Source organism: Bipolaris maydis (genome assembly GCF_028858645.1).
Source record: "Bipolaris maydis strain C4 unplaced genomic scaffold PSV08scaffold_14, whole genome shotgun sequence".
NCBI classification, from domain to species: Eukaryota; Fungi; Ascomycota; class Dothideomycetes; order Pleosporales; family Pleosporaceae; genus Bipolaris; species Bipolaris maydis.
The window spans coordinates 1,116,731-1,138,688 of record NW_027093870.1 but is presented as its reverse complement, the minus strand read 5'-3'; the positions used below and the strand labels follow the sequence as shown (position 1 = coordinate 1,138,688).

General features: G+C 52.4%; 10 protein-coding genes across 10 annotated transcripts; 6 read left to right on the top strand and 4 right to left on the bottom strand.

Moving 5' to 3' along the window:
- Positions 1-583: 583 nt before the first annotated feature.
- PSV08DRAFT_330147 (mitochondrial carrier domain-containing protein) lies at positions 584-2,323 on the top strand. Its single transcript, XM_014218762.2, has 5 exons — positions 584-670; positions 894-915; positions 1,031-1,107; positions 1,158-1,403; positions 1,454-2,323. Exons 1-5 carry the CDS (start codon positions 629-631, stop codon positions 2,015-2,017), a joined length of 951 nt encoding a protein of 316 aa, XP_014074237.1. The 5' UTR covers positions 584-628; the 3' UTR covers positions 2,018-2,323.
- On the bottom strand, positions 2,217-3,302 carry PSV08DRAFT_15218 (uncharacterized protein). The gene has a single exon (XM_014218761.2). It carries the CDS (start codon positions 3,149-3,151, stop codon positions 2,417-2,419), a length of 735 nt encoding a protein of 244 aa, XP_014074236.1. The 5' UTR covers positions 3,152-3,302; the 3' UTR covers positions 2,217-2,416.
- Positions 3,303-4,920: 1,618 nt separating this feature from the next.
- On the top strand, positions 4,921-5,877 carry PSV08DRAFT_355689 (polysaccharide lyase; the record flags this gene model as incomplete). Its single annotated transcript, XM_014218760.1, has 2 exons — positions 4,921-5,185; positions 5,249-5,877. 2 exons carry the CDS (start codon positions 4,921-4,923, stop codon positions 5,875-5,877), a joined length of 894 nt encoding a protein of 297 aa, XP_014074235.1.
- Positions 5,878-6,356: 479 nt separating this feature from the next.
- PSV08DRAFT_15200 (Asx homology domain-containing protein) lies at positions 6,357-7,941 on the bottom strand. Its single transcript, XM_014218759.2, has 3 exons — positions 7,688-7,941; positions 6,913-7,525; positions 6,357-6,864 (listed from the first exon to the last, which is right to left on the bottom strand). The coding sequence occupies exons 1-3, from the start codon at positions 7,732-7,734 to the stop codon at positions 6,532-6,534; spliced, it is 993 nt and encodes a 330-aa protein (XP_014074234.1). The 5' UTR covers positions 7,735-7,941; the 3' UTR covers positions 6,357-6,531.
- A 108-nt stretch (positions 7,942-8,049) lies between these two features.
- On the top strand, positions 8,050-9,322 carry PSV08DRAFT_330124 (Longin-like domain-containing protein). The gene is made up of 5 exons (XM_014218758.2): positions 8,050-8,210; positions 8,268-8,302; positions 8,361-8,470; positions 8,553-8,958; positions 9,017-9,322. Exons 1-5 carry the CDS (start codon positions 8,177-8,179, stop codon positions 9,077-9,079), a joined length of 648 nt encoding a protein of 215 aa, XP_014074233.1. The 5' UTR covers positions 8,050-8,176; the 3' UTR covers positions 9,080-9,322.
- A 1,307-nt stretch (positions 9,323-10,629) lies between these two features.
- On the top strand, positions 10,630-11,696 carry PSV08DRAFT_229878 (Alpha/beta hydrolase fold-1). Its single transcript, XM_014218757.1, has one exon. It carries the CDS (start codon positions 10,723-10,725, stop codon positions 11,467-11,469), a length of 747 nt encoding a protein of 248 aa, XP_014074232.1. The 5' UTR covers positions 10,630-10,722; the 3' UTR covers positions 11,470-11,696.
- On the bottom strand, positions 11,660-13,851 carry PSV08DRAFT_404885 (HAD-like domain-containing protein; the record flags this gene model as incomplete). The annotated part of the gene is made up of 5 exons (XM_066093709.1): positions 11,660-11,917; positions 12,314-12,631; positions 13,043-13,223; positions 13,545-13,585; positions 13,788-13,851. The coding sequence occupies 5 exons, from the start codon at positions 13,849-13,851 to the stop codon at positions 11,793-11,795; spliced, it is 729 nt and encodes a 242-aa protein (XP_065948236.1). The 3' UTR covers positions 11,660-11,792.
- A 1,521-nt stretch (positions 13,852-15,372) lies between these two features.
- On the top strand, positions 15,373-16,179 carry PSV08DRAFT_251225 (uncharacterized protein; the record flags this gene model as incomplete). The annotated part of the gene is made up of 2 exons (XM_066092439.1): positions 15,373-15,671; positions 15,756-16,179. 2 exons carry the CDS (start codon positions 15,373-15,375, stop codon positions 16,177-16,179), a joined length of 723 nt encoding a protein of 240 aa, XP_065948235.1.
- A 959-nt stretch (positions 16,180-17,138) lies between these two features.
- PSV08DRAFT_15179 (kinase-like domain-containing protein) lies at positions 17,139-19,736 on the top strand. The gene has a single exon (XM_014218754.2). It carries the CDS (start codon positions 17,574-17,576, stop codon positions 19,473-19,475), a length of 1,902 nt encoding a protein of 633 aa, XP_014074229.1. The 5' UTR covers positions 17,139-17,573; the 3' UTR covers positions 19,476-19,736.
- An 847-nt stretch (positions 19,737-20,583) lies between these two features.
- PSV08DRAFT_15176 (uncharacterized protein) lies at positions 20,584-21,872 on the bottom strand. The gene is made up of 2 exons (XM_014218753.2): positions 21,380-21,872; positions 20,584-21,325 (listed from the first exon to the last, which is right to left on the bottom strand). The coding sequence occupies exons 1-2, from the start codon at positions 21,818-21,820 to the stop codon at positions 20,690-20,692; spliced, it is 1,077 nt and encodes a 358-aa protein (XP_014074228.1). The 5' UTR covers positions 21,821-21,872; the 3' UTR covers positions 20,584-20,689.
- Positions 21,873-21,958: the final 86 nt, after the last annotated feature.

Sequence of the window (21,958 nt, the reverse complement as noted above, 5' to 3'; positions counted from 1 at the left end):
GGCCCCTGCGTCTTGCCGCTACGATTGCAATGTTGGACCGTGCAGGGATCACTACCCGAGATTACCCGACCTAAAAATGGCGGACCCTGACGGTGGCCGCTCGCGAAAAGGAGAGGCCTAAGAACCTGGGAAACTTGAGCTAGAAAAGGTATCTGGACACTTGTACATCCCCACAGTGGATTTTTTCCAAGTGTTGAATCAATGCCTGCCGGCTGCCCATGGAGGCGATTCCGTCAAAGTGTATCCGCTTGCTAGTTGCTGCGCCGGCAACGCTTCTGTGGTGCCACAATCACTTGAAACTCTAGGATACCAAAAAGACGGTGACAAAAGTTGCATTGTGCAAGCCAATTGCGGAAGCAACGCACAGTCGAAAAGACAAAGCACCAGATTGTGCGTGAAACGTATATCAGAAGTACTTTTTCCCCAGTCCGCAAATCCGAGGTGTAGATGTGGAAGCGCTCGGGATCGCGGGTGTGGAAACTAGCACGTGATTGGCCTAGCGCGGCTTAGCGCAGCTGGCAGAATTTGTCGCAGCTTTCGCTACAAATACACCTGTCTTCCCTTAACGCAGCGCCAGCCTCTGCAACCTTACCTTCTTCACCCAATCTCCCCTCTAAACGTCGTCAAGATGTCGGGTAAACAGCAAGACAAGAGCTTCATGGGCATGCCCGTATGTACACCCATTTCCCGCGAGCCCTCACCCGCAGCCCACAATGCCACTAGCCCGCGCACTCAACTCAATGGCACATCAATTCCATCGATACGATTTCTCGTAGCGAGCCGACGATCCGTTGAGATGAGATTGGTATCGTTATAGATGCTCGTGCTGGCTGGTGGGGTTGACTGTGGTTGCCCTCTCTCCTATCTGCAACATGTGCTAACGACATATTCAGGGTTTCGTGGTGGACTTCTTGAGTACGTCTCATCGGCATTGATAACTCCATCGGATTGGATGCCATTGGCATTGCAACTCGATGTTGAGGCTATCAATGAACTTTTACGTCTGTAACGGAAACTAACAGCTTATCAGTGGGTGGTGTCTCCGCCGCCGTCTCGAAGACCGCTGCTGCCCCCATCGAGCGTGTCAAGCTCCTCATCCAGAACCAGGTACGCTTCAACTCAACAAACTCCACATAACAATTGCTCATACCCCGCAGGATGAGATGCTCAAGTCCGGTCGTCTCGACCGCAAGTACGGTGGTATCGTCGAGTGCTTCAGCCGTACCGCCAAGAACGAGGGTGTCCTCTCCCTCTGGCGTGGTAACACTGCCAACGTCATCCGTTACTTCCCTACCCAGGCCCTGAACTTCGCTTTCCGCGACACCTACAAGTCCATGTTCGCCTACAAGAAGGAGCGTGACGGTTACGCCAAGTGGATGGCCGGTAACTTGGCCTCCGGTGGTGTAAGTTTGGACAATGGCCCAAGGCTTTATTCACATGCTAATAACACTAGGCTGCCGGTGCCACTTCCCTCCTCTTCGTCTACTCCCTTGACTACGCCCGTACCCGTCTCGCCAACGACGCCAAGTCGGCCAAGAAGGGTGGTGAGCGCCAGTTCAACGGTCTTGTAGACGTTTACAAGAAGACTCTCGCCTCCGATGGTATTGCTGGTCTCTACCGTGGTTTCATGCCCTCCGTTGCTGGTATCGTCGTCTACCGTGGTCTGTACTTCGGTATGTACGACTCGATCAAGCCTGTCCTCCTCACCGGTACCCTCGAGGGTAACTTCTTGGCCTCTTTCGCTCTTGGTTGGGCTGTCACCACTGGTGCCGGTATCGCCTCTTACCCTCTCGACACCATTCGTCGTCGTATGATGATGACCTCTGGTGAGGCCGTCAAGTACAAGGGTACCATGGATGCCGCCCGCCAGATTGTCGCCGCTGAGGGTGTCACCTCCCTCTTCAAGGGTGCTGGTGCCAACATCCTCCGTGGTGTTGCTGGTGCCGGTGTCCTGTCCATCTACGACCAGGCTCAGCTCCTCCTCTTCGGCAAGAAGTTCAAGGGTGGATCCGGTTAAGCGCCTCTCTTCCCTCCTCGATACCCCAAACCTGCGTTTATGTGGCGGAAACAGCTAATTGCGACGTGAGAGATGGGGATGAGGTGTCCGTGTTGGAGCAATTGGACGCTCAGTGGGCTGACGATTGCTCCTGCTGACGCAAAGCACGACCCCGGAGTGGTAACACACTCTTGTACTTTACAACATTCACACGTCATATCCGGCTTGCATTGCTTTGTCTGTTTTTGACTGTATTTCCTCTTTTCATCGCTCGGTGCAATGGGGAAAATAAGTGGTCAATAGAAAGTCATGGGTTTCTTTGTACAGAACATGTGCCTCTTGCGATGTGATGTTTGAGTGGATACTGGGTTGATGATAAATTTGATGTCTCACTAACGCTACTCACGATGACCATCTCGGTTAGAAGCCACCGCCATTTTTGTTGTTGATGGCCTTCCATACATTCTCTTCGCCCTTCTTGAGCGCCTCTCCTGCCTTGCTCAACAACTGCCAGGCCTGTGCTCCCACACCCTCGCCTTGACCTCCATCACCTTGGTCCACTCCGCTCGACGTACCAATGCCACCTCCAGTAGTGTAAGGGGCGTTGTCTGGTGCTTGTACATAGCCGGGAGGATGCTCTAAGCTCGTTCTTGTAGGCTGTGGTACCGCATTGCCAGAGTCCAGTGTTTGAAAGGGCGAAGCAACAGGACCAAAATTCAGGGTCGTTGGACCAGGCTTGCTAGCCGTAGACAAGGAAGGATCCGTTGTAGTCACTGTTGAGCGCCCTGCCAGCATCGAGTCCGAAGGCGGTGGGCGGCTAAACTGTGGAGGCGGACCGACTTGTCGCGTTTCTGTTGTCACTACAGTTGCTGTAGGACCCGGCTGTGGGGGCGCTGGTGTCCCATTGGTGTTGTAACCGTCGCTGCTTACTGTCGCTGTGGGGGCGGCAGGGCGGGCGCCAGGCTGTGGTGCGGGAGGCGACGACGACGACGATTGTGTAGTTGTTGCGGGAACATGGGCGGGCGTGGTGCGGGTAGGTGGTGGGTTGGTGGCGGCGTTGTTGTTTGACGACGCAGTCTCGGGCGTTATCGCATTTGCTTTTGCGGCCGTAATTGGTGCAATAGGTGAGTTCTTGTGAATTGGGATTGGGGGCATTGTGGAAAGGTGTGGTGCCGGTAGCTTCACAGCTTTGTAAGTTACTTTGCTTGTGGTTTTGGAGTCTGCTGTCTTTGCTGAATCATGGATAATAGTATAGAGCGAGCGAGCGGGTTTATTACTCGTAATCGCGATGTAAAGTTCTTGGGAAGATCCTAAATTATAGGCACGGTGTGAAAAAAGGGTTGTTGCTGCCTTGAACTATGGAACTTTCAGGTGAACCCTTGAGAGCTTTGGGTGGAAGTTACTGCTTTGGGCGATGATGTCACAACAACACGTGACGCGAACCACTGTTCTTCGATTCATGGGACTAGTGCATGTGTAGCTATGTCTACATTGATGTATGTGATGTTGAGCCTTGCTTTATTGGTTTCAATACGCTCCTTGGCCAAGCCGTTACCGAAGTACAAAAGTCGAACGAATACTAGCGGAGAGATCATTTTCCCTGTCTATCCAGAGGACAAAACAGCATTGCACAGGCATCGACGCACCACTCTTTTACCACTTTTTTTTTGAAAATATGCCGATTAGCATAACAAATCGACAAATAGGATTTTACAGATGCTCAGGTTGTACACGCTTCCAATGAGTAGAAGGAACAGGTGTTCGGCGTTTGCGAAAAATATAAGCAGGGGGTCTAAAAATGCCTCTCCGTACTCGATTCATTCTTCTCGCTCCACTTACCTTGTCTGGTAGCCATCTTTCTAGACTCCGAAATGCCCTATCGTACTAGTCAGACGTTGGGCAGGGCTCCACGCGATGCATATCAATGGGATTTTGTATGGGCAGCATTTCACATCTTTTTTTAGTTCACGTCTTAGATGTTGCAGCAACAATTTATTTAAAGACTGTTCAGTGGTGCGAATTTCTGCAACGATTTGATTGTAACACGACTTGTGTTGCTGTCGGTCGTGATTGGAAATGACGTTGTGTTAGCGGGATAGGTTTTTCCCTAATTCATCTTAGATGTTCGGCGTGGGGAGACTGGCTGGTTACTTACTAGTAGGCAGGTGCATGACATTGAATGACTCGTGGTTTGACTGGAGCTATGGTCTACACGTTTCCCCTCGTATACTTACTCGCTTCTGGAAGGAACTTAGATTAAATTTCACCGTGGAAGATCGCACAATCACATGTTTTTACTGTCGATTGCAAGGATTCAGAGAATGCATTCTGAAATGTCGTCTATCATCATGTCACCTCTCTGTTTCCATCTCTAACAACATCAATTGGGAGCTATTGAGTGCTGCCTATTTTCACAGCGAAACCTATGAACGTCTATCGACGTTTAATCCGAAATTTCAAACGAGGGCCCTTTTAATATCGCTCAGTGGGGATGCGGAGATATTCGTATATTCTTGGTTAGTTGTGCTACTTGAAACATTCCGCTTAAGCACCGAGGAAAACGTCAACACCTGGCATAGCTTGCCCCCTCTCCATACCCCGGTAAACGAGGGTCAATTATCCGGAGCTAATAGTAGTAGATCGAGTCATTTTGGCCTACTTCACGAGAAGCCATTGGTGCAATATGGCTTGGAACCAGATGCTTGGGTAGCTTGGACCCAAAGAAGCTTTACCAAGCCTGGGGAAGCAGTAGGTAAGATAGATGAGGAGTTGGGTTGGCGTGTCTTGTATAGTAAAGGTCCCACATGAATTTCACATAGATTTGAAAAGACACGGCTGTTCAATTCTCATCTACAGGAATAGATTCAGTGCTTCGGCTTTTCTATCCACTTCATATCAATTTTCAGCAATAAATTGCTACCACAATGAAGTTTACAGTTCTGTCATTGGGTCTTATGGCTGTTTCTAGTCTAGCAGCACCCTCTAGTTTTGTCAAGCGTCAGGCGTCTCTAGAGGATGTTGCAACCACAGGTTTTGCTACCACAAACGGAGGCACATCAGGAGGCAAGGGAGGCAAGGTCGTCAAAGTCGCCTCTCTTGCTGATCTCGAAGCCGCTGTCAAAGGCGATGCGGCAGCTATTGTTGTCATCACCGGGCCAATCTCTGGAAATGGAGACAATATCCACATTGGTAGCAACAAATGAGTCATTGGCAAGGACTCATCCGTTGTCCTCTCCAATTTTACTCTCACAGCGAAGAGTGTCAAGAACGTTATCATCCGTGATGTTGTCGTCCGAAACGTTGTACATGGCGACTCCATTGCAATCCAGAAGGCTCAGAACGTTTGGGTTGACCATGTTGAAGTGTCATCGGACAGGTCCCACGAAAAGGATTACTACGATGGCCTCATTGACATCACAGACGCAGCCGACTTTGTCACCGTATCCAACAGCTACCTGCACGACCACTGGAAGTGCTCACTCGTGGGACACTCTGACAAAAACGCCGCTGAAGACAAGGGCCACCTCACGGTCACGTACAACAACAACTACTGGCGCAACATCAACTCGCGTGCCCCTTCTATCCGCTTTGGTACCGGCCACATCTACAACAACTATTTCGAGGACGTCAACGATGGCATCAACGTACGCCAAGGCGCACAGGTCGTTGTCCAGAACAACGTCTGGATTAACCCCATGAAGGCGCTGTACACTATTGATAAAGGCTTCGCAGTCGCCTCTGGCAACGACTTTGGTAACAGCAGCAACACTGCACCCACAGGTACGTTTACGAAGGCGCCTTATGCGGTTTCCCAGCTCCTGGAGGCCAAGGATGTCAAGGCTGCTGTTGTTGGTATTGCTGGTGCGACACTCAGGTTTTGAGCATGTTTGGGCCTGCGATTGATGATGAGAGTGGGGATTCTCTTCAAATGTATGTTTTGAGAGTTGGCTTCGTGCACGGGGAAACTGTGCTCGTAGATACAATTCCTGAATAGAATCAAATACGACTAATTATTTTGTTGTCATGCTCTCTTTTTTGTTCTTCTTCTTCCTGAGGTGATTGACCAAATGATAATACGTGAAAATCTGCGCGAATGAGACATTTTTCTACACCAATTACTCAAAATACCGGCTGTAAAACATGAACGGTAAGAGACGACTCACAACAAGCACTCGGACACGGACGCTGTCAGAGAATAGACGAAGCCCAGGACAAGGAAGAGGAGCCATTTTGGTTAGATTGAGGATTGGAGCATAAGGATAGTGTGATCAAAAACGATCGTCGATGCAAATTCAGTGTCGAACCTAGTGTCACAACGCCTGCACATGATGAAATGGAGGAATCTTAAATTACCAAATGAACTCCGAATATTTTAGGTCATACAGCAGGCAGCATGAATTGGTTTCTGGCTGCCGGGATGGAGGACTAAAGTTTGTCTCTGAACGCCACATTACATATCACATGTGTGAACTCAGGTTACCGACGCGAAGTCACCCACCTTGGTCTGATGGCAGGCATTTCTGAACAACGATGCTTTACACGCTTTTTTGACCCCACCAGGATTCTGCTTCTTCAGCTTTCCACCTGTCGTACTCTCCTGCTGCGCGTTCAATGACTGCCTGTTCAGCAGCGGTCTGCCAAGTTTTGGCTAAATGACCATTCTTGAGATCTTCCTGGAACTTTGCGACATCGGTTCGAAAGCAGTCATTTGCCAAAGTGAAAGCTGATGGTCGTGTGATTTCCGTTTCGCCTGCGTTGATCTTGGTCAACAAACCTTGGTTTGTACTATCCTGAGGTAACATAGCAATGAGCGTGCTCTGTTGTTCTGCACTAAGGCATGACCAGGCTGAGCCTTCAAGAAGCATATGCTGTGTTGTATTAGCGAGGTAAAATTGTGTAGAAGCAATCGGACTTGCGTATATGTCTGCCTTGACCAAGCGGCTGGTGGAGTTTGTTGTGATGAAGACGGAGTCAAAAACCTTACTGGTACCCTTCTTGCTGGGCAGAGCTTTGGCAGTTTTCTCCTCAAAGTTTTCGAAGCGCTCAGGAGCTTTGCGGTTTCTTGAAGGTTGCGACCTGGAGGGGGTTGGTGCAGTAGTTTTCCCGGGCGCAGACCTTTTGCGAGCAGGCTTCTTCATAGTTGCGTTGCTGTTTGGTGTCGCGCTTGCCTTGTTGTTAATCCTTTTTGAATGTGGCATACTGGATACAGATGCCAACTCATGATCTTCTTCACGAGTCTTCGGACTTTCCATTGATGCACAATTAGCACCTGCATCGGAGGTTGAAGTGGTGGTTGGTTCGAGCTGAGGCGCCTGTGCATGTTGCATCTGGATTGAAGAGTCGGGAGAAGTCGGTTGAGAAGTGAGAGATGAAGATGTGGCTTCTATCTGCGCCAGTTCGGTTTCCATGTCTGGTATCTTGGGAGAAGATTTATTGGTTTCATGGTGTGTTGAGCTCATTACGTTCACTGTAGGCGAAACTGTAGTCGGTAGATGGTGGTGTGAAGTACTCGACTCTTTAGAAGGTGATCTAGGACTACGCGTTAGGAATCGGTCAGATGGGGTATGAGAAACCGTTCGAGGCTAGTGTCGTGTTGGGGAAGAAAAGACAAGTACTATTCAGCAGTCGGCGTGAAGCGGAAACAGTAGGAAGGCAACAATCTTGGCAAACAGTGAAAGACATGCAACGTACCGCACAGGTAGTGACATTTTGTGCTCTTGAATGCAAGGTAGTTGCATGCAACAGAGGTGAATAAAAAGCTAGCAGGCGAACGATGCACGGGATGGTGATGGTGGTGTCGGTCAATGTCCAGTGTCCAGATTAGTGTTATGGAGCTCCAATCGCAGAGGCAAGGAAGTGAAGGGGCAGCAGAACAGCAGCTTTACCATTCACATTGGTTAAGGCATGATGCTCAGAGTACATGGATGTTGTCGCATTCACGTGCGGTCGCATGGTATAAACATAGTAGACATAACATACTGGACATGGCGTTGGTGTGTCTGTGCGCTCTCCCGCACCCTTTCCGCATCGTCATGTTCCGCTGTCTGGCTTGCACCAACGCCGACACGTAGCCTGAATTTGCATCTGCTACCCCCCCACCAAAACGCGCCTGTAGCGTTTCTGGGTGACTAAACGACACTGCATAGCACACAGTCCTGGCCCGACACCCGCACCGCCAACATGATTAAGCACACGATGATATCCCGGCTGGATGGTTGGTGGCAGCATCATGAATGAGCAGACATATGCCGGAGTTCTGACTGGTTCGCAGGCCTGATATTGACCGCCTCAGTCGATGACGAACAGGTACTGTCCATTCCAAGATTGTGCGCGGCCTCCATAACCAAGGCTCACTGTTCCCCAGACAGACGCCGAATTCAATGAGGTCAAGGGCAAGGTGAAGCTCGTCCAGCGCCGCCTGAACCGCAACTCGGAGCCACAAGCAAGCATAGAGAGCGGCAGCTACACATACCAGTAATGCCCGCCTTCTGCCTCCCTCTTCCCTCTCGCAAAAGGGGTAGAGCCGCCACGACTCATGCTGACGCCTTGTCACCAGCTACTTAATCGAAGGCGACCTCTGCTTCCTCTGCATTTGCGACCGCTCCTACCCCCGCAAGCTTGCCTTCACCTACTTGTCCGATCTCTCGCGCGAATTCACCACCACCTACCAACCCCAGCAATATCTCTCGCCAACTTGCCGCCCGTATGCCTTTGTGGAATTTGACACCTTCATTCAACGCACAAAGAAAACATACCAAGATTCAAGAGCGACACAAAACCTCGATAAGCTGAATGATGAGTTGAAGGATGTCACAAAGGTCATGACCAAGAATATTGAAGATCTTCTCTACCGTGGAGATAGCCTGGAGAGGATGGGCGACATTTCGAGTCGGCTGCGCGAAGACAGCAGAAAGTATAAGAAGGCGGCTGTGCGTATCAATTGGGAACTACTGCTCAAGCAGGTGAGTTAACGCAATAAGCATAGTAAACTGGCAAATTAAAAGGCTAACCAACATACAGTACGGGCCTGTTGGTGGACTTGCCTTCATCATTATTGTTTTCATATGGTGGAGGTTCTTTTAAAACCATGCATGCAGTGAGCGATACAGTACTATAAGATCTATGCCTAGAGTGGATGAACTGGGCATTCGGCGTTGGAGGCGTCCCACTGCACCAACTTCGGGTCATGACAAACATGCAGTAATACCCAAATTCAACCTGATTGTATATATTCACAAGAGATGGTTCTGCGACGTGATGAATGCTGTACATGCTCCGGACAAGCCCACAAACTCCGACGGACACCAGATATCGAGCTGTCATTGGCTGCGACGTTGTTCAAAACTGCCCTGGTGCCTGTCTCGCTAACCAGCTAGTCCCCATCAGTCCCCACACCACACACGATACCACATTTTCGATTTGCAATCTTTTCCATCAACCACTTTCACACCCAGAATCCAGATAGGACGTCGATGGATTCCCCCTGAGGCAAACTCGGCAACATGGACAACGGCCTATATCAACGCGGATGACGAATTTTCCGAGGGATGCACACCACCCCGCCTCATCAATCTCCTGATCGTAGATCACGGTCAGGTTGAGAGATTGGGAACGAAGTCAGAACCTGGGAAAAGAAGTCTAATGGCTCCCACAAACCTACGCATGCCCATACCACCACCGTCAAACATCGCCAACACGGAGACACTGTCAGCTCACATGTCGAAGTTGGCTTTTGTCATATAGTTGTAAGGATTCTGCTTTGGGACTCAGTACCGGTACCCGACAGTGGCATACCCTCAACAGAGACCATGGTGTCATGATGCATGTACTACAGGCTTCTGATGTCGATTAGTTCCAATAAGGGCCATAGCATTCGGTTGGGTCAGCTTTCAAGAGACGGAATATTGCATGAGTTTAAAGTTGGACGGCGAAGGACCGATTGCGAAGCCATGTGCAAAAAGGACGATACAAGCAAGGGAACACCCATAAACTTTCCGGACAAATAACTGCGTAGTTGATGGACAATTGTTGAAGCCAGCCACCCGAAAAGGATTTGCCTGTACAGCAAGAGCCTCCTTACTCCCGCCCACCAGGATCCAACCAAGAGAGTTCCATGATTAATTGCGCCGAAGCCATCCTTTCTGACTACTTACATACCAGCCATGGCCAATTCAATGGGAATGTTGGAAGTCCAGGACTCCGGCATAATTCTTGGACGGTGTTGCAATTTGAGTGCCTCAGGAGTATGACCCTGTATAGCCAGACGGAAAGAGACTGGATTACGTGAGGATAGCCGGCAGGTTGGCAACACTAACTAAGCAGCGCTAGTACCGGCACACGCTGATTGGTGTCTGAAGAAAATATCCTAGCGAAGCTAGTACTGTGTGTTGAGTACGTACGCGCGTGCTCAGTCTTTACCATGCGGGTTGAATGGACACGTAGGCTGCTACAAGCAGCGAGTCCTGGTTAGCCACGTCCCGTGCAGGCGCCTAACTCTAACTATTTTCAGAGGAAGGATCCACAGGCCTGCACAAGCTTATGGATGCCTGATATCCAAACCTAGCCCCGTTCACGTTGACCACCGACTCAGGGGCACCGACACGTTCCGACTGACGATTCGATTCCTCAGTGTCATTTCCCCTACCAGATCGTAGCATCGATATCTGGCCGAACGCACCCACCCCCGCTCGAACGGTTTCCAACGTTCCCCTACCCCCACGTTGAGTATGACTAAGCCTCATCTCGTGCTGGTGCCCGGGGCGCTACACACCCCAGCATGCATGGTCCCGTTGATGAAGAAGCTGCAAGCCCTGGGTTACACAATGCATTGCCAGCAAATGGCATCGGTCGGTAATCCCAGCCCGCCTAGCGACCTCAGCGAAGACATTGGGATTCTTCGGCGCACAGTGGAAGAAGCCATTGGGCAAGGCAACGATGTCATTGTTGCCCCTCATAGTTGGGGCGGCGTGGTAACGGGCACTGGGCTCAAGGGCCTGAGCAAGGGAGAGCGCGAGACCCAGGGCCTCAAAGGCGGCGTCATCAGAATAGCGTTCATGGCGAGTTTTGTCCTACCCGAGGGTGTCAGTCTGCTGCAAAAGACGCACAATGTTCCTTCGCCCACCTTTGTCCCTGCTGGTCCAAATCTCACCTGCACAACACCCGAGCTTTTTTACAACGATCTTTCCGAAGAGGAGCAAAAGTATTGGGCTACGTTTCTGAGGACCCAGGGCATCGCTTCATTCACCACGCCGGCGACGTATGCGGCATGGAGGCACATTCCGAGTAGCTATCTGCTTTGCCAGGACGATTTGGCGCTGCCACCGGCCTTGCAGGAGGAGATGGTCAAGGCAGCAGAAGAGGCGGGCGCAATCATGCATGTTACGAGGATCAAGAGTGGGCATAGTCCTTTTTTGAGCAGGGTGGACGAGACGGCCGAGTGGATTCAGCGTGTTGCGGGAGAGATGCTGGCGTAGTGGCACGAGGAAAACAAATACGTGGACAACAGAAAGAGAGCAAGTGGAAAGACACAAATTCGAGCGGTGAAGCGCTTGAATCAGCTTGTCGACCTACAGCGAAGTGAGATGCAGACAACGAATGCAGCGCTAGGGATGGAATTGATGCGGAAAATGCAGTAGAGCAATTGAATAAAAAACATGTACTTTTTTGCTCACTTTGAGCATTGAACTGCTGGCATTCGGGTTTAACATTGCACCATTTGCAAACAAGAGTTTTGGGCCATGAGAAGAGTATCTAATCTCATAACTAGAGAAGCGGGAGAGAGGTGTCAAATCTCGACTCAAGGCAGATCAGTCAATCTCTCAATGACTGGGAACCTCGCCTTTGTCGCATCAGACAGTGGCGCATTACCCGGACGGTCGACAACAACAGCGTAGACGTTGGCCTCGATTGCCGCTTCAGCCTCTGTTGCAGAAGAAACGTGTTAGTATCATAGCCGGTGGTTACTTGTGGTATGAAACATGCGACAGCAATGTAAGTGGGGGGACGCGCGGGATCGCGTGACGGGTGAGTTACACGAGGCCTTTTTTCGCTGTAGTCCATGTGGGCAAATAAAAAGGCAGTGGGACAATGAGGGACATTTGTATGTCGCATGACGGAGCATGTACCCTACATGTGTACTAGATACACATGTGGGTACTTGTAGTCAGGGCCGGTGCGTGATGGTGTGATGATCGACCGACGAATTGGGCAGTGGAAGGGGGGAAGGAGGGGTAATTACAGTGGGGGTATGTGTGTGTGCAATCGGCAAAGATGATGGATAGTGTGTTGTTTCAGGACAAGCGGAGAAGGGCAACATACCTTTTACGTTGTCTGTCAAAAACACAACCTTGGATGGAGGCTTTCCAAGCTCGGAGCATATCTTATCGTAGGAAGCTTTGTCCATCTTGGGGCCAGCGTTGACGGTATCGTAGTGGGCAGAGAACAGAGGCTTGATGTCTCTGGTCTCGGATCCATCTTTGACGTAGGAAAAGAACTGGAGCTGTGCCTGCACGCTGCCGGACGAGAAGATGGCCAGGGCTTTGCCAGCAGCTTTCCAAGCTTCTAGCGTGGGGACCACATCGTCAAACAGTGGGGTCTTGAGATGACCGTTGCGGAAGCCAGTGGTCCAAAGATGTCCTGCGCAAGAGAGAAGAGTCAGTTTGAGTGGAGTATGCCAACAGTGCTATCAAAGACAGAGTGCATGTGCTACGATAGTGCGCCAGCAGGGCGCAAAGTGACGATGGGAGGGAAGGGTTGTGCTGTGCTGCAGGAGGCCGAGTGCAAGCTGAAAGCGGCGTCGAGCTGACGAAAGAGGGTTTGGACGATTGGTTGGGTGGCTGGAGTAGGATGGCGACTATCGCGATAATGCAGCCGGTGGTGAGTGGCCGATCGAATCAAGAGATGAAGTCGGCGGGACTAGTGGGTTTAGAGCAGCGCGGTGTCGGCGCTTGGTGGCGATGATCCAGCGAGGGTCCTGGCACGAGGCGGCGGCCAAGAGATGGGACTAGGGTTGCCGACGAGGTTGAAACGGATTCATTTGTAACCCACCTTGTAGCTGCTTCAAATACACTGCTTTAATGTCGTGCCGTGTCAGGTCTTGTACGTGGGCGAGCAGAGCGTCGGAGCTCTGCTTGGTGTCGTCTGGAAAGGCGGCGATGAGGGATTGGAAGTCGGGATCAGCCCATGAATGGCGTGCCAGTCTTGTGAGACTGTCAAGTGCATACGGGTACTGCGGCTATTGTGAGCACACACACATAGCGCAACGAGGAGGCCCCACCACCACTGTCGTCTCGCGTGACAGATGACGGAAACGAGTGGCGGGATGGCTGGAGGAGGCAGGCAGGCAGAGAGCACGACAGCGTCTAGAACAAAGAGGGCAGAGATGGACAGGAGGCTACATGGCCGACAAACGGCCTGGCGAAGACGTCGAGGCCCCGCCCAGCGTCATTGTCGACATATTTGGCGATGTTGCCCCGGCAGTGGTCGTTGCGCTGCCGAATGCGGGGAAGCAGCGACATGCGAGGCCAAGGACAGAAGAGATTAGGCTTACCATGACATCTTTGACGAATGAGATGCTCGAGATGGTGCCCTCTGCGTGCCCGTGTCAGTACATGTGTGCATTTACAATACTCGTAGCAGTAAGTGCTTGTGTGACCAGTAACGACAATGGCCATTGCTGAGGCAAAATGTGGCGTGTGCGTGTAAGTACGTGTGTGTGTGTGTGTTGTAGGTGAAGGTATGTACATGTATAGTCATGCACCAACAGCGACTTCAAGACAGCTTTGCGACATACCGATATCAAGCAACACTACCTCTGCTTGGGTCCAACGCGCCCGATCGAGCGATGCGGCACACATGTTGCTGGACGTCTGACGGCGTTGTTGTTCTTGCTGGTGGTGATGCTGGTGGTGCTGTCGTTGTTGTCGTTGACGTCGATGTGGTTGTTGTTGTTATTGTTGTCAACGGTAGGGGGGTGAATGGCGGTGAAGCGACAGAGTGTGCCGTGTAGCGCCTCAACTGTGAGGATGGACGGGTGGTGTCGTGTGGCTGTTCTGGCAGCTGACTGGTGCGAGTGGTAAGACAAGCAACATCAAAACATATAGCGGTCAGGCTGGAAACCTGATCTTGTCCAGCAAGAGAGATGAAAATTTTTCTTCTGCACATGGATTGGAGCCGGAAGCGGCTTGACAGCTGTGAAGCTGTTGTCGAGGGGAAAATTTTGCAATAGTCAGGAGTCATCCATGGTGCGATGACAGCTGTCACGGTAGCTCTGTGCCCGGCTGTGGTCCATGGAAGCATTGTCGTGAGGCTGACATTGGGTTGAGGCGCTCACCGACGTTGTTTTCTTTGCCATGTGTGTCGACTTGTCGACGCATATGGGGCGTGAATGCCGTGAGATGGACGGGAGTACCTGGCTAGCATGTGGCCGCCTTGATGCTCGATGTCGTCGATGGGCAGATGGCTTGGGGAGCGACCCACATCAAAGTCGCCGTCGCGAGCACGAGCAGCACATGGGAGGCGCTAGCAGCGAAATGTCGAAAGCCCTATAGGCTGGCCATGGCCGTGCGCTGTCTGCAATTGTCGTCGCTGGCCTATGTGGATTGAGAGTGCTCCTGCTACTCTGCAACCTACATGGACCTTTGATGTGCATGTAAAGTGGGCGTACACCGCCACGGGGTTGTCCTGGGACGGGTACTGTGCAACAGAGTGGGGACGAGGAAATGTCCCGTTTGCATGCAACCTGCAGTAGTAGCCTGTCCAAGACAACTGGCTGGGTGGCTCGCTGCTGCCATTTGCTGCAATCTACCGCAACCTAGTGCCGGCCTACTGCGCGTCTTATCGACCAAGTTGGTGTAGAGCAGGATAGGGTCATGCGAAGCGTGCACCACGAGTCCCAGCTCGGCAGTACTCTGGCGGCGACGGGGTAATGGACAGCACGACAAGGCCCATGACGATGACGGCCTGTATGCAGCATGTAGCCAAGTACATAGTATATATGGTTACTTACTCACATGTAGACACATGGAGTAAGTAGCGGTTTGTGCTCTGGTTCGCGCATCGGGCCCCGTGTGATGCAGATCGTGTCTGTGTTTCAGGGCGCCGACATGGTACAATGGCATTGCGAGGATAATCACTCAGCCGGCTGGCGCTGACTGCAAGGCCATGAGGCCGCAAGGCACAAAAGGGCTTCGCAGTCGCATAAGCTTTCCCCGGATTCCTACATGTTGCCGCTACCCACCGGCCTTGGCGCCTAGGGTGGATGGAGCACAAGCAGCAGGGCGTGGCCAATGGCAGGCCCCGCGCGCCGACTGCCGAAACACTTGTCATGCTGGACTTGGCGGCGAGAAGCCCCTGGATGGCAGTGGGCAGTGGGTTGCATGGCGGGCAACCGCTCCATGCTCACACGACATGGCATGCGGCTCAGTACAGCGGCGAGACGAGGTGGCAAGCATCACGAAACCACAGATAACGGCCGTGTTGGGGCAGGCTGTCGAGTGGTCGAGGGCAGCAGACGGGCTGCAGGCAGCACCAATCAAAGGCCAGGTGGCTGCTTGGGAGCGCAATGCACCCGACCCAGATCAGCAGCGGCCTGCGAGGCGGCGCTTGGGGGGCTAAGCCTGCATTGGCACACGACAGCTGGTGGTCTGGATTGTGCGCCGTCTGCGTGCGTGTGCGGGTGCGTGTGCGTGGGCGAGGGGGCGACGAGTGTCTGCTCCATATTGTACTAGCATACTACGACTGACTATGTGAGCAAGTATAGTACGTGGACGAGTCTGCGTGTGCAGGCAGGCGACAGCCACGGCCCATGTTTCAGGCGTCTTTGGCCGTCCCACCGTCATCACCGCAGCGGGACCCGTCCGGCCAGACGTGCAGCGTGCACCTGCAACGGAGGCAGAGCCAGCGACGAGCACGCACACGGGGGCTCCACTGATGAGAGCCATGATGCAGCACCAGCAAGGACTGCCGTGCGAGACGGGCCTGGCGACAAGACGAGCGCCCGAGCAGGCGGACAGCAGCGAGCGGACAGCAGCGCGCGGACAGCCGACAGCGAGCGCGCCCTCTGGCTCGTCCGACGCCGCCGTGACGAGCGTCGAACAAGACCGAAGGCCATGGAAAGCTGGCAGCCCAGAGTTGGCCGTCCAGTGGCGGTTCCGACGAGGGGGGGCGTGGCCACGCTGCTTTAGCATCTGGTGATGCAAGCCACGTAGCTCGCAGCGGCGCCCTAGTCTCCTGCTGCCCTACCCCGGCTAGCCTCGACGCCGCCCTGCTGCAAGCGGGTCCCCCCCCCCCAAGAGCTGCGCCTGCTCCTGGCGCTGCCCTCTAATAGCCAGGATGCCCGTCCGCCGTCCGCTTCCTCACCTCACCACCGTCTCCCGATGCCTCCATAACACGTACCCATCTCTGCTCTCGTCGTTGTTCGCAAGCTCTAGCGTTGCTTCTCTCCACCGCCATCGTCCCCTCCTCCGCCCTCCGCCGCCTCACCTACCGCTGCTGCCGTTAATAATACTCGCCTTCCGCTCGCTCCTTCCGCAACCGCTGTGCAGCTTACCCATACGTCAACACCGCCAACAACAACGTCTGCCACCCCTCCCCCCCTACCTCGCCTTGGCCCACAGCCTCCCTCTGCTACAATCGCACCGCCCTCTTGCTCTGCTCCATTGCACTCGACCACCTAGCCGCCATCGCCGGGCCTTTGTTTTGATGTGACAGAGAGAGCCAGCTGCAGGCCATCCCAACACCCGTCAGACAGCCAGCTAGCCAAACACAACCCCCCTTCCTCGAGCCCTCTCCTGCCTCACCACTCCTCAGGCCCACGACCTGCGCTGCTCCAAGCTTCACCGAGCACTCAATCCACATCCTCCCTCTCAGCTTGTCGCCAGCTAGCCTCATCAAACCCCCTCTTTATCCGACACCCGCTAGCTCTCCTTACGTGGGCCCGTGCACCTGACTCACGCTGTCAACCGCGTCATCAGACAACAACCTTCTGTCTGCCTACCGACGATCCTCCCTCCACGCGTTACGACTCTTTCTCTCTCCATCTCTTCCTTGCCCTCTTACGCAGCGATCCCTCTTCCTGTTTGGACGTCAACGACTCCATCTCATCACCTGCCGCTCTCTCCGATAGCTCGTTGACTCGAGTCATCCATACGCACTTAATACCGGCAAATGAGAACCACACTCTCTTGAACCTTTCCTTGTCTTTTCCGTCGACGGACTCCACCTGTGCATATCACCGACGACTTTGCTTTTTAGTTTCACCCAAACGGCCTCGCTGTTACCTTACGACATCTCTCCTCGGCAACCATATCGTCTCTTTTCCGACTCCGCTACAAGCATATTATCGCTATCTTCGAAATTTCACAGTCACCTAAAAAGTCTGATAGAGCATCGCTTTTGGGCTGACGGCTGTTGACCCATTGTTTGCTTTTGACACCGAGCCTTACCTTTCTGTTTTCTTCCTTGTTTGTTTGCCGGCTTCCACACCACATCCGCCTGCACTGTCACAGCCACCGGGTAGACCTCTGAGTTTTTACCTTTGGCCCTTTCCCTTCCAGTTCTCCACCCCCAAACATCCCTCATGGAGTGCATGCGCGATCATCTTCACGAAGGCGTTGTACTCAATGGGCGGTATGAAACAATCTCTCCTCTTAACAATGGCTCCTTTGGCATGGTCTTCCAGGCCAAGGATCTTGTGACTGGCGACCATGTTGCTGTCAAGGTCATTACCAAGAGTTCGGCCGCCATCAACTGCCCTTCCGCCTTTGCAGTCGATGAGCGCTCCGAAGAGCTTGGTGTTCACCTGCGTCTTGGTGATCACTCCAATGTGGTCAACCTGCTCCAGTCTTTTGAGACCCAGAACCACATCTACCTTGTTCTTGAGTTCTGCTCCAATGGTGACCTGTACGAAGCCATTCGCAATGGCAAGGGCCCTCTCGAGACTGAGCATGTGCGTGACTTCATGATGCAGCTTGTCGATGCTGTCGAGTTCATCCACTCAAAGGGAATCTACCACCGCGACATCAAGCCGGAGAACATTTTCCTCACCCAGGATGGCTCCATGAAGCTTGGCGACTTTGGTCTCGCTACTTCTGACCCTTGGTCTTACGAGATTGCTGTCGGCAGCGACCGCTACATGGCTCCTGAGCAGTACGACCCCTCCAACACTGGCTACTCGACTGCCAAGGCCGACATCTGGGCCATTGGCATCGTCCTCCTCAACATCCTGTTTCAGCGCAACCCTTTTGCCGTACCGTCTTCGTCAGACCCCCTCTACGCCGACTTTGCCCTTGACCGTCAGAGTCTCTTCGATGTTTTTCCCAACATGTCGCAAGATACCTTTGAAGTCATTAGGCAGTGCCTGGCCATTGATCCTGAGAAGCGCGACCTCGGCGCCGTCAAGGATGCGTTGGAGCGCGTCATCAGCTTCACTATTGATGATGAAAGCCTCGATGACTTCTGCACCGAGGAGCGTGATGTTGTCGCTGTCGGCGCCAACCGCGAGCCTCTTCGAACACCATCCATTTCAACGCCGCAGCTTGACAATGGTAGTTCGTTCCCTTGGGCCAAGGCTCTTGCCATGTCTCCACCTCAGCAGTTCCGCCAGCTCTCGGCTATTCCCGACAACGAAATCTATGAGGATGACATGTTCTCGGGACCTCCCTACGACGTCAAGCCAGACAGCGCCTCTGCTGCATCCTTTGTGGATTCCGGCCTGGGCTTGTCCTTCAAGTCGACCGATGGCGCAAAACCCGAGCCTGTGAATTTCACTCGATCTCGACCTCTGCCCATCTCCGGCTCGCTTCCAACCAAGCCTTACAACAGCATGTCTTCGGTTTTTGGCAAGAAGCGTGATGTCATATCCAAGAGCTGGAGTGATCTTTGGGAAGAAGAGGATGACGATGCCCAGTTTCTTGCCGAGCTCGAAAACAACTGCCATTCCTTCGGTGCTGAGAAGCCCAAGACCAAGCCCGTTGTTTCTGAAGCTGGCTCCGGCGTGTCGACTCCCCGTGGCGGTTTGTCCGAGATGAAGAACCCCATCTCCATCCACAACAGCAGGAGCCCCACGCCCAAGAACCACCGCACTGCTGTCGACCACGTTAGTGCGGCTACCGGATTTGTCTTTGAGGAGCATCGTTCGTCTGCGGCTACCCGCAATACTCCTCCAAAGCGTTCAGTTGCCGACAAGTGGGCTGCTCTTGGCGATCGCCGTCGCAGTCCCGCCGTGCAGGCCCAACAAACTCCTTCCAAGCCTATTAAGTCGCCCAAACAAGCTCAACCCATTCCAAACTCCGCCAGGAAGCGGAGTCGCACTGGGGCTGGACGACGACCAATCCACTGGGGTTCCAGCCATAACGAGAATAACAACCATGGCTCCTGGGAACAGAAAGTGGACAACTGGTATAAGAGCAAAGATTGGCGCTCCCATGCCGATCATGCCCAGGCCCACGATGACCTGGGCGACCTTGAGTGGGTGTGGTAAGGCACTTTAAACCTTCCACTTGTAGTCTTGACAACTTTTCATTTCCTTATTTCCTTTTATTTTGTATTTTCCACGGAATACGTTATTCCTGAGGCAGCAAGAGTTCTACGATGCTTAACCTCAACCACCTTTTCAAATTGTAGCCTACTAGAGATACCACTTTCCTATATCTCTCTCTCCTCTTTACCTTTTCACTTGTACACTCTCAGCTTCATCTGCAACACCTCAACGACTCGATCGTTTTTCCACTCTTCAACATTGTCGCTTGGTATCTCTCCTTTGTTACTTTACTGGTGTGGTTAGGCTATCTTCCGGGACTCTTGCACTGGAGGCTTTTTTTTTTCTTGTTGGACGGACGAAAGAAACTGTTTCGGTGAAGAACTTCACCAAACTGCAAATGGTGATATATGACAGGAAGCAAGCGGCATCTGGCATGGAGTTCTATACTTGGGTTTCTTTTTTTTCTGTTGGCATTGGAGGGATATCTCTTTATTTCCCTCACAATTCGCTTCTTAGGGATGATTAGTTAGTCAAGACTCGTATCCGACGGAGATCCACGTCGCATTGCACTTTCGTCGTCGCACACCAAACACCAACCAGACGAACGGGGTGCCATGCGTAGGATCCGGGATTTACCCACTCAACCACTTCGCAACTTCTGCTTCTTTTTAAATGTGATGAATTCATCCAAGTAGCCCGTATTACTATCCATAGCTTTCTTTTAATATCTTGTATATACATGCGAGTTTCTGTTGTTTGGCTGCTTTTAGCCTTTGCTTTTTTTTAAAAAAAAATACACTGTCTTAATAACTACCTATAGATTGAATAGATTTTTGGATTTCTCTTTCGCACATGAATGTTCTTGGGCCCCAGGACAATGGAATGCGCATGCCTGATACTTAGTGCGATAGTGCATGCCACTCTCTTTCACCAGATCCCCTTTAGGGGCTTTCATCATTTTGGATCTCTCTTGCCATCCGAATCTGAGCAGTGTAAGTCAAAGGGTGTGGCTCATGTCTATCGCTCTCGAGCGATAGTCACTAGGATGTCTGGAGAAGCAATATGGACGTATTGATTCCTTGTTATGGACATATACATGTATTGATTTTGGGAGGGTATCACTAAGGAAAAGGAAAAAAAACTAGCCAAGTACTAGCCCGAATGAAGAAAAACAAGAAATAAGCATGTCGCTCAAAATGATGGCGCAATAGTGGCTATCCTGTTTGGGGCACACTGGGTGTGGTTGGACTAGCTAATCCAGCCTGGCTCTTCCGCCTATCCTTCTTCTTCTTCGACCCAGGCGCTACACTGCTCTTTCTACTATGGCCTTCCATCGCCCCGGGAGTTGCCACTGCTTTTGGTGTAGCCACTGCAGAGGGCGCTACACTTGGCGTTGTGGTATCGATTTTCAATTCAGTAGGAGCTGCTGGTACGGGCTGTACTACTTGATTCGCCTGTTGTTCCTGTGCCTTGTTCCTGGCAGTGACGGCTGTTTTGGTGCCTTCAAAGACAAAGGCGCCAGGTTCGCCCTTGAGCGGATTTTCATCCATGTACTCGTCGCCATACGCGTTTGTGAGGTTGAGCGAGTGCATGAAGAGTGCGTCAGAGAAGTCCGTGGCTGAAGCAGCTGAATCTGTGGACTGTGCGGCTACGCCTGCGCCTTGTGACTGCGAGCCTGGGGCTTCTGCATCTGTCGGAGCTAGCGTTGGGCTACCGACTCGGCTCGCTGTAGTCGTTGCCTTTGCAGTTTCGTACGAAGGGGGGAAGTATGAGTAGCCGGTTGCAGGTGTCCAATGCGTCATGTTCTTGGAAAGCTCGGCCATCTGTTGCATCCGTGTCGAAACAGTAAGCTACGAGACATGTCAGACATCTGCTCTGCACAACCGTCTTCCGTTGAACCTTACCATTCTGCTCTGCACGATATCCAGCAAACTCGGTGCCATGAGCATCTTGGTCCCATGGGTATACCAATTGCCCTCAACAAAGTTTTCGACGCGCTCTTTGTCATTCTCCGTGACGCGTACCTTGTGCTGTCGTTGCAGAAGCCACGGGTGGCCTTCGCCCTGGCCTTCGCCCGCAATAACGTACTGGGTTCCTTCGGGCTGATCGTCAAGTCTCTGTTGCCACAGCTTTGGATCATTCATGATCTTCTCCGCAACAGCCGGGTCATTTTGGCGCAGGTTGAGATAGACGTCGATGTTGATGCATTCAGAGTCGAACCAGGGTGACGAGGTAAAGTACCAGAAGAGGTTATTTCCTGCATGTAGGTCGGGGGTAGGTAAGCCACTGATGAGCTGGGGCTGGTCAAATTCCTGCTCGTCTGGGGGTGGGAGTGGCGGTGGCATTCTGGCGATGATGTATGGGAGTGACTGCAGGAGGCTCTGCTCTGTGTGGAATGTTGGTGCACTTCCTTGAAGCCGGACCGTGTTCGCGCGTGGGGAAGCGCGCAGGAGCTCGGGCCTCTCACCTCCGTGTTGCCCGCA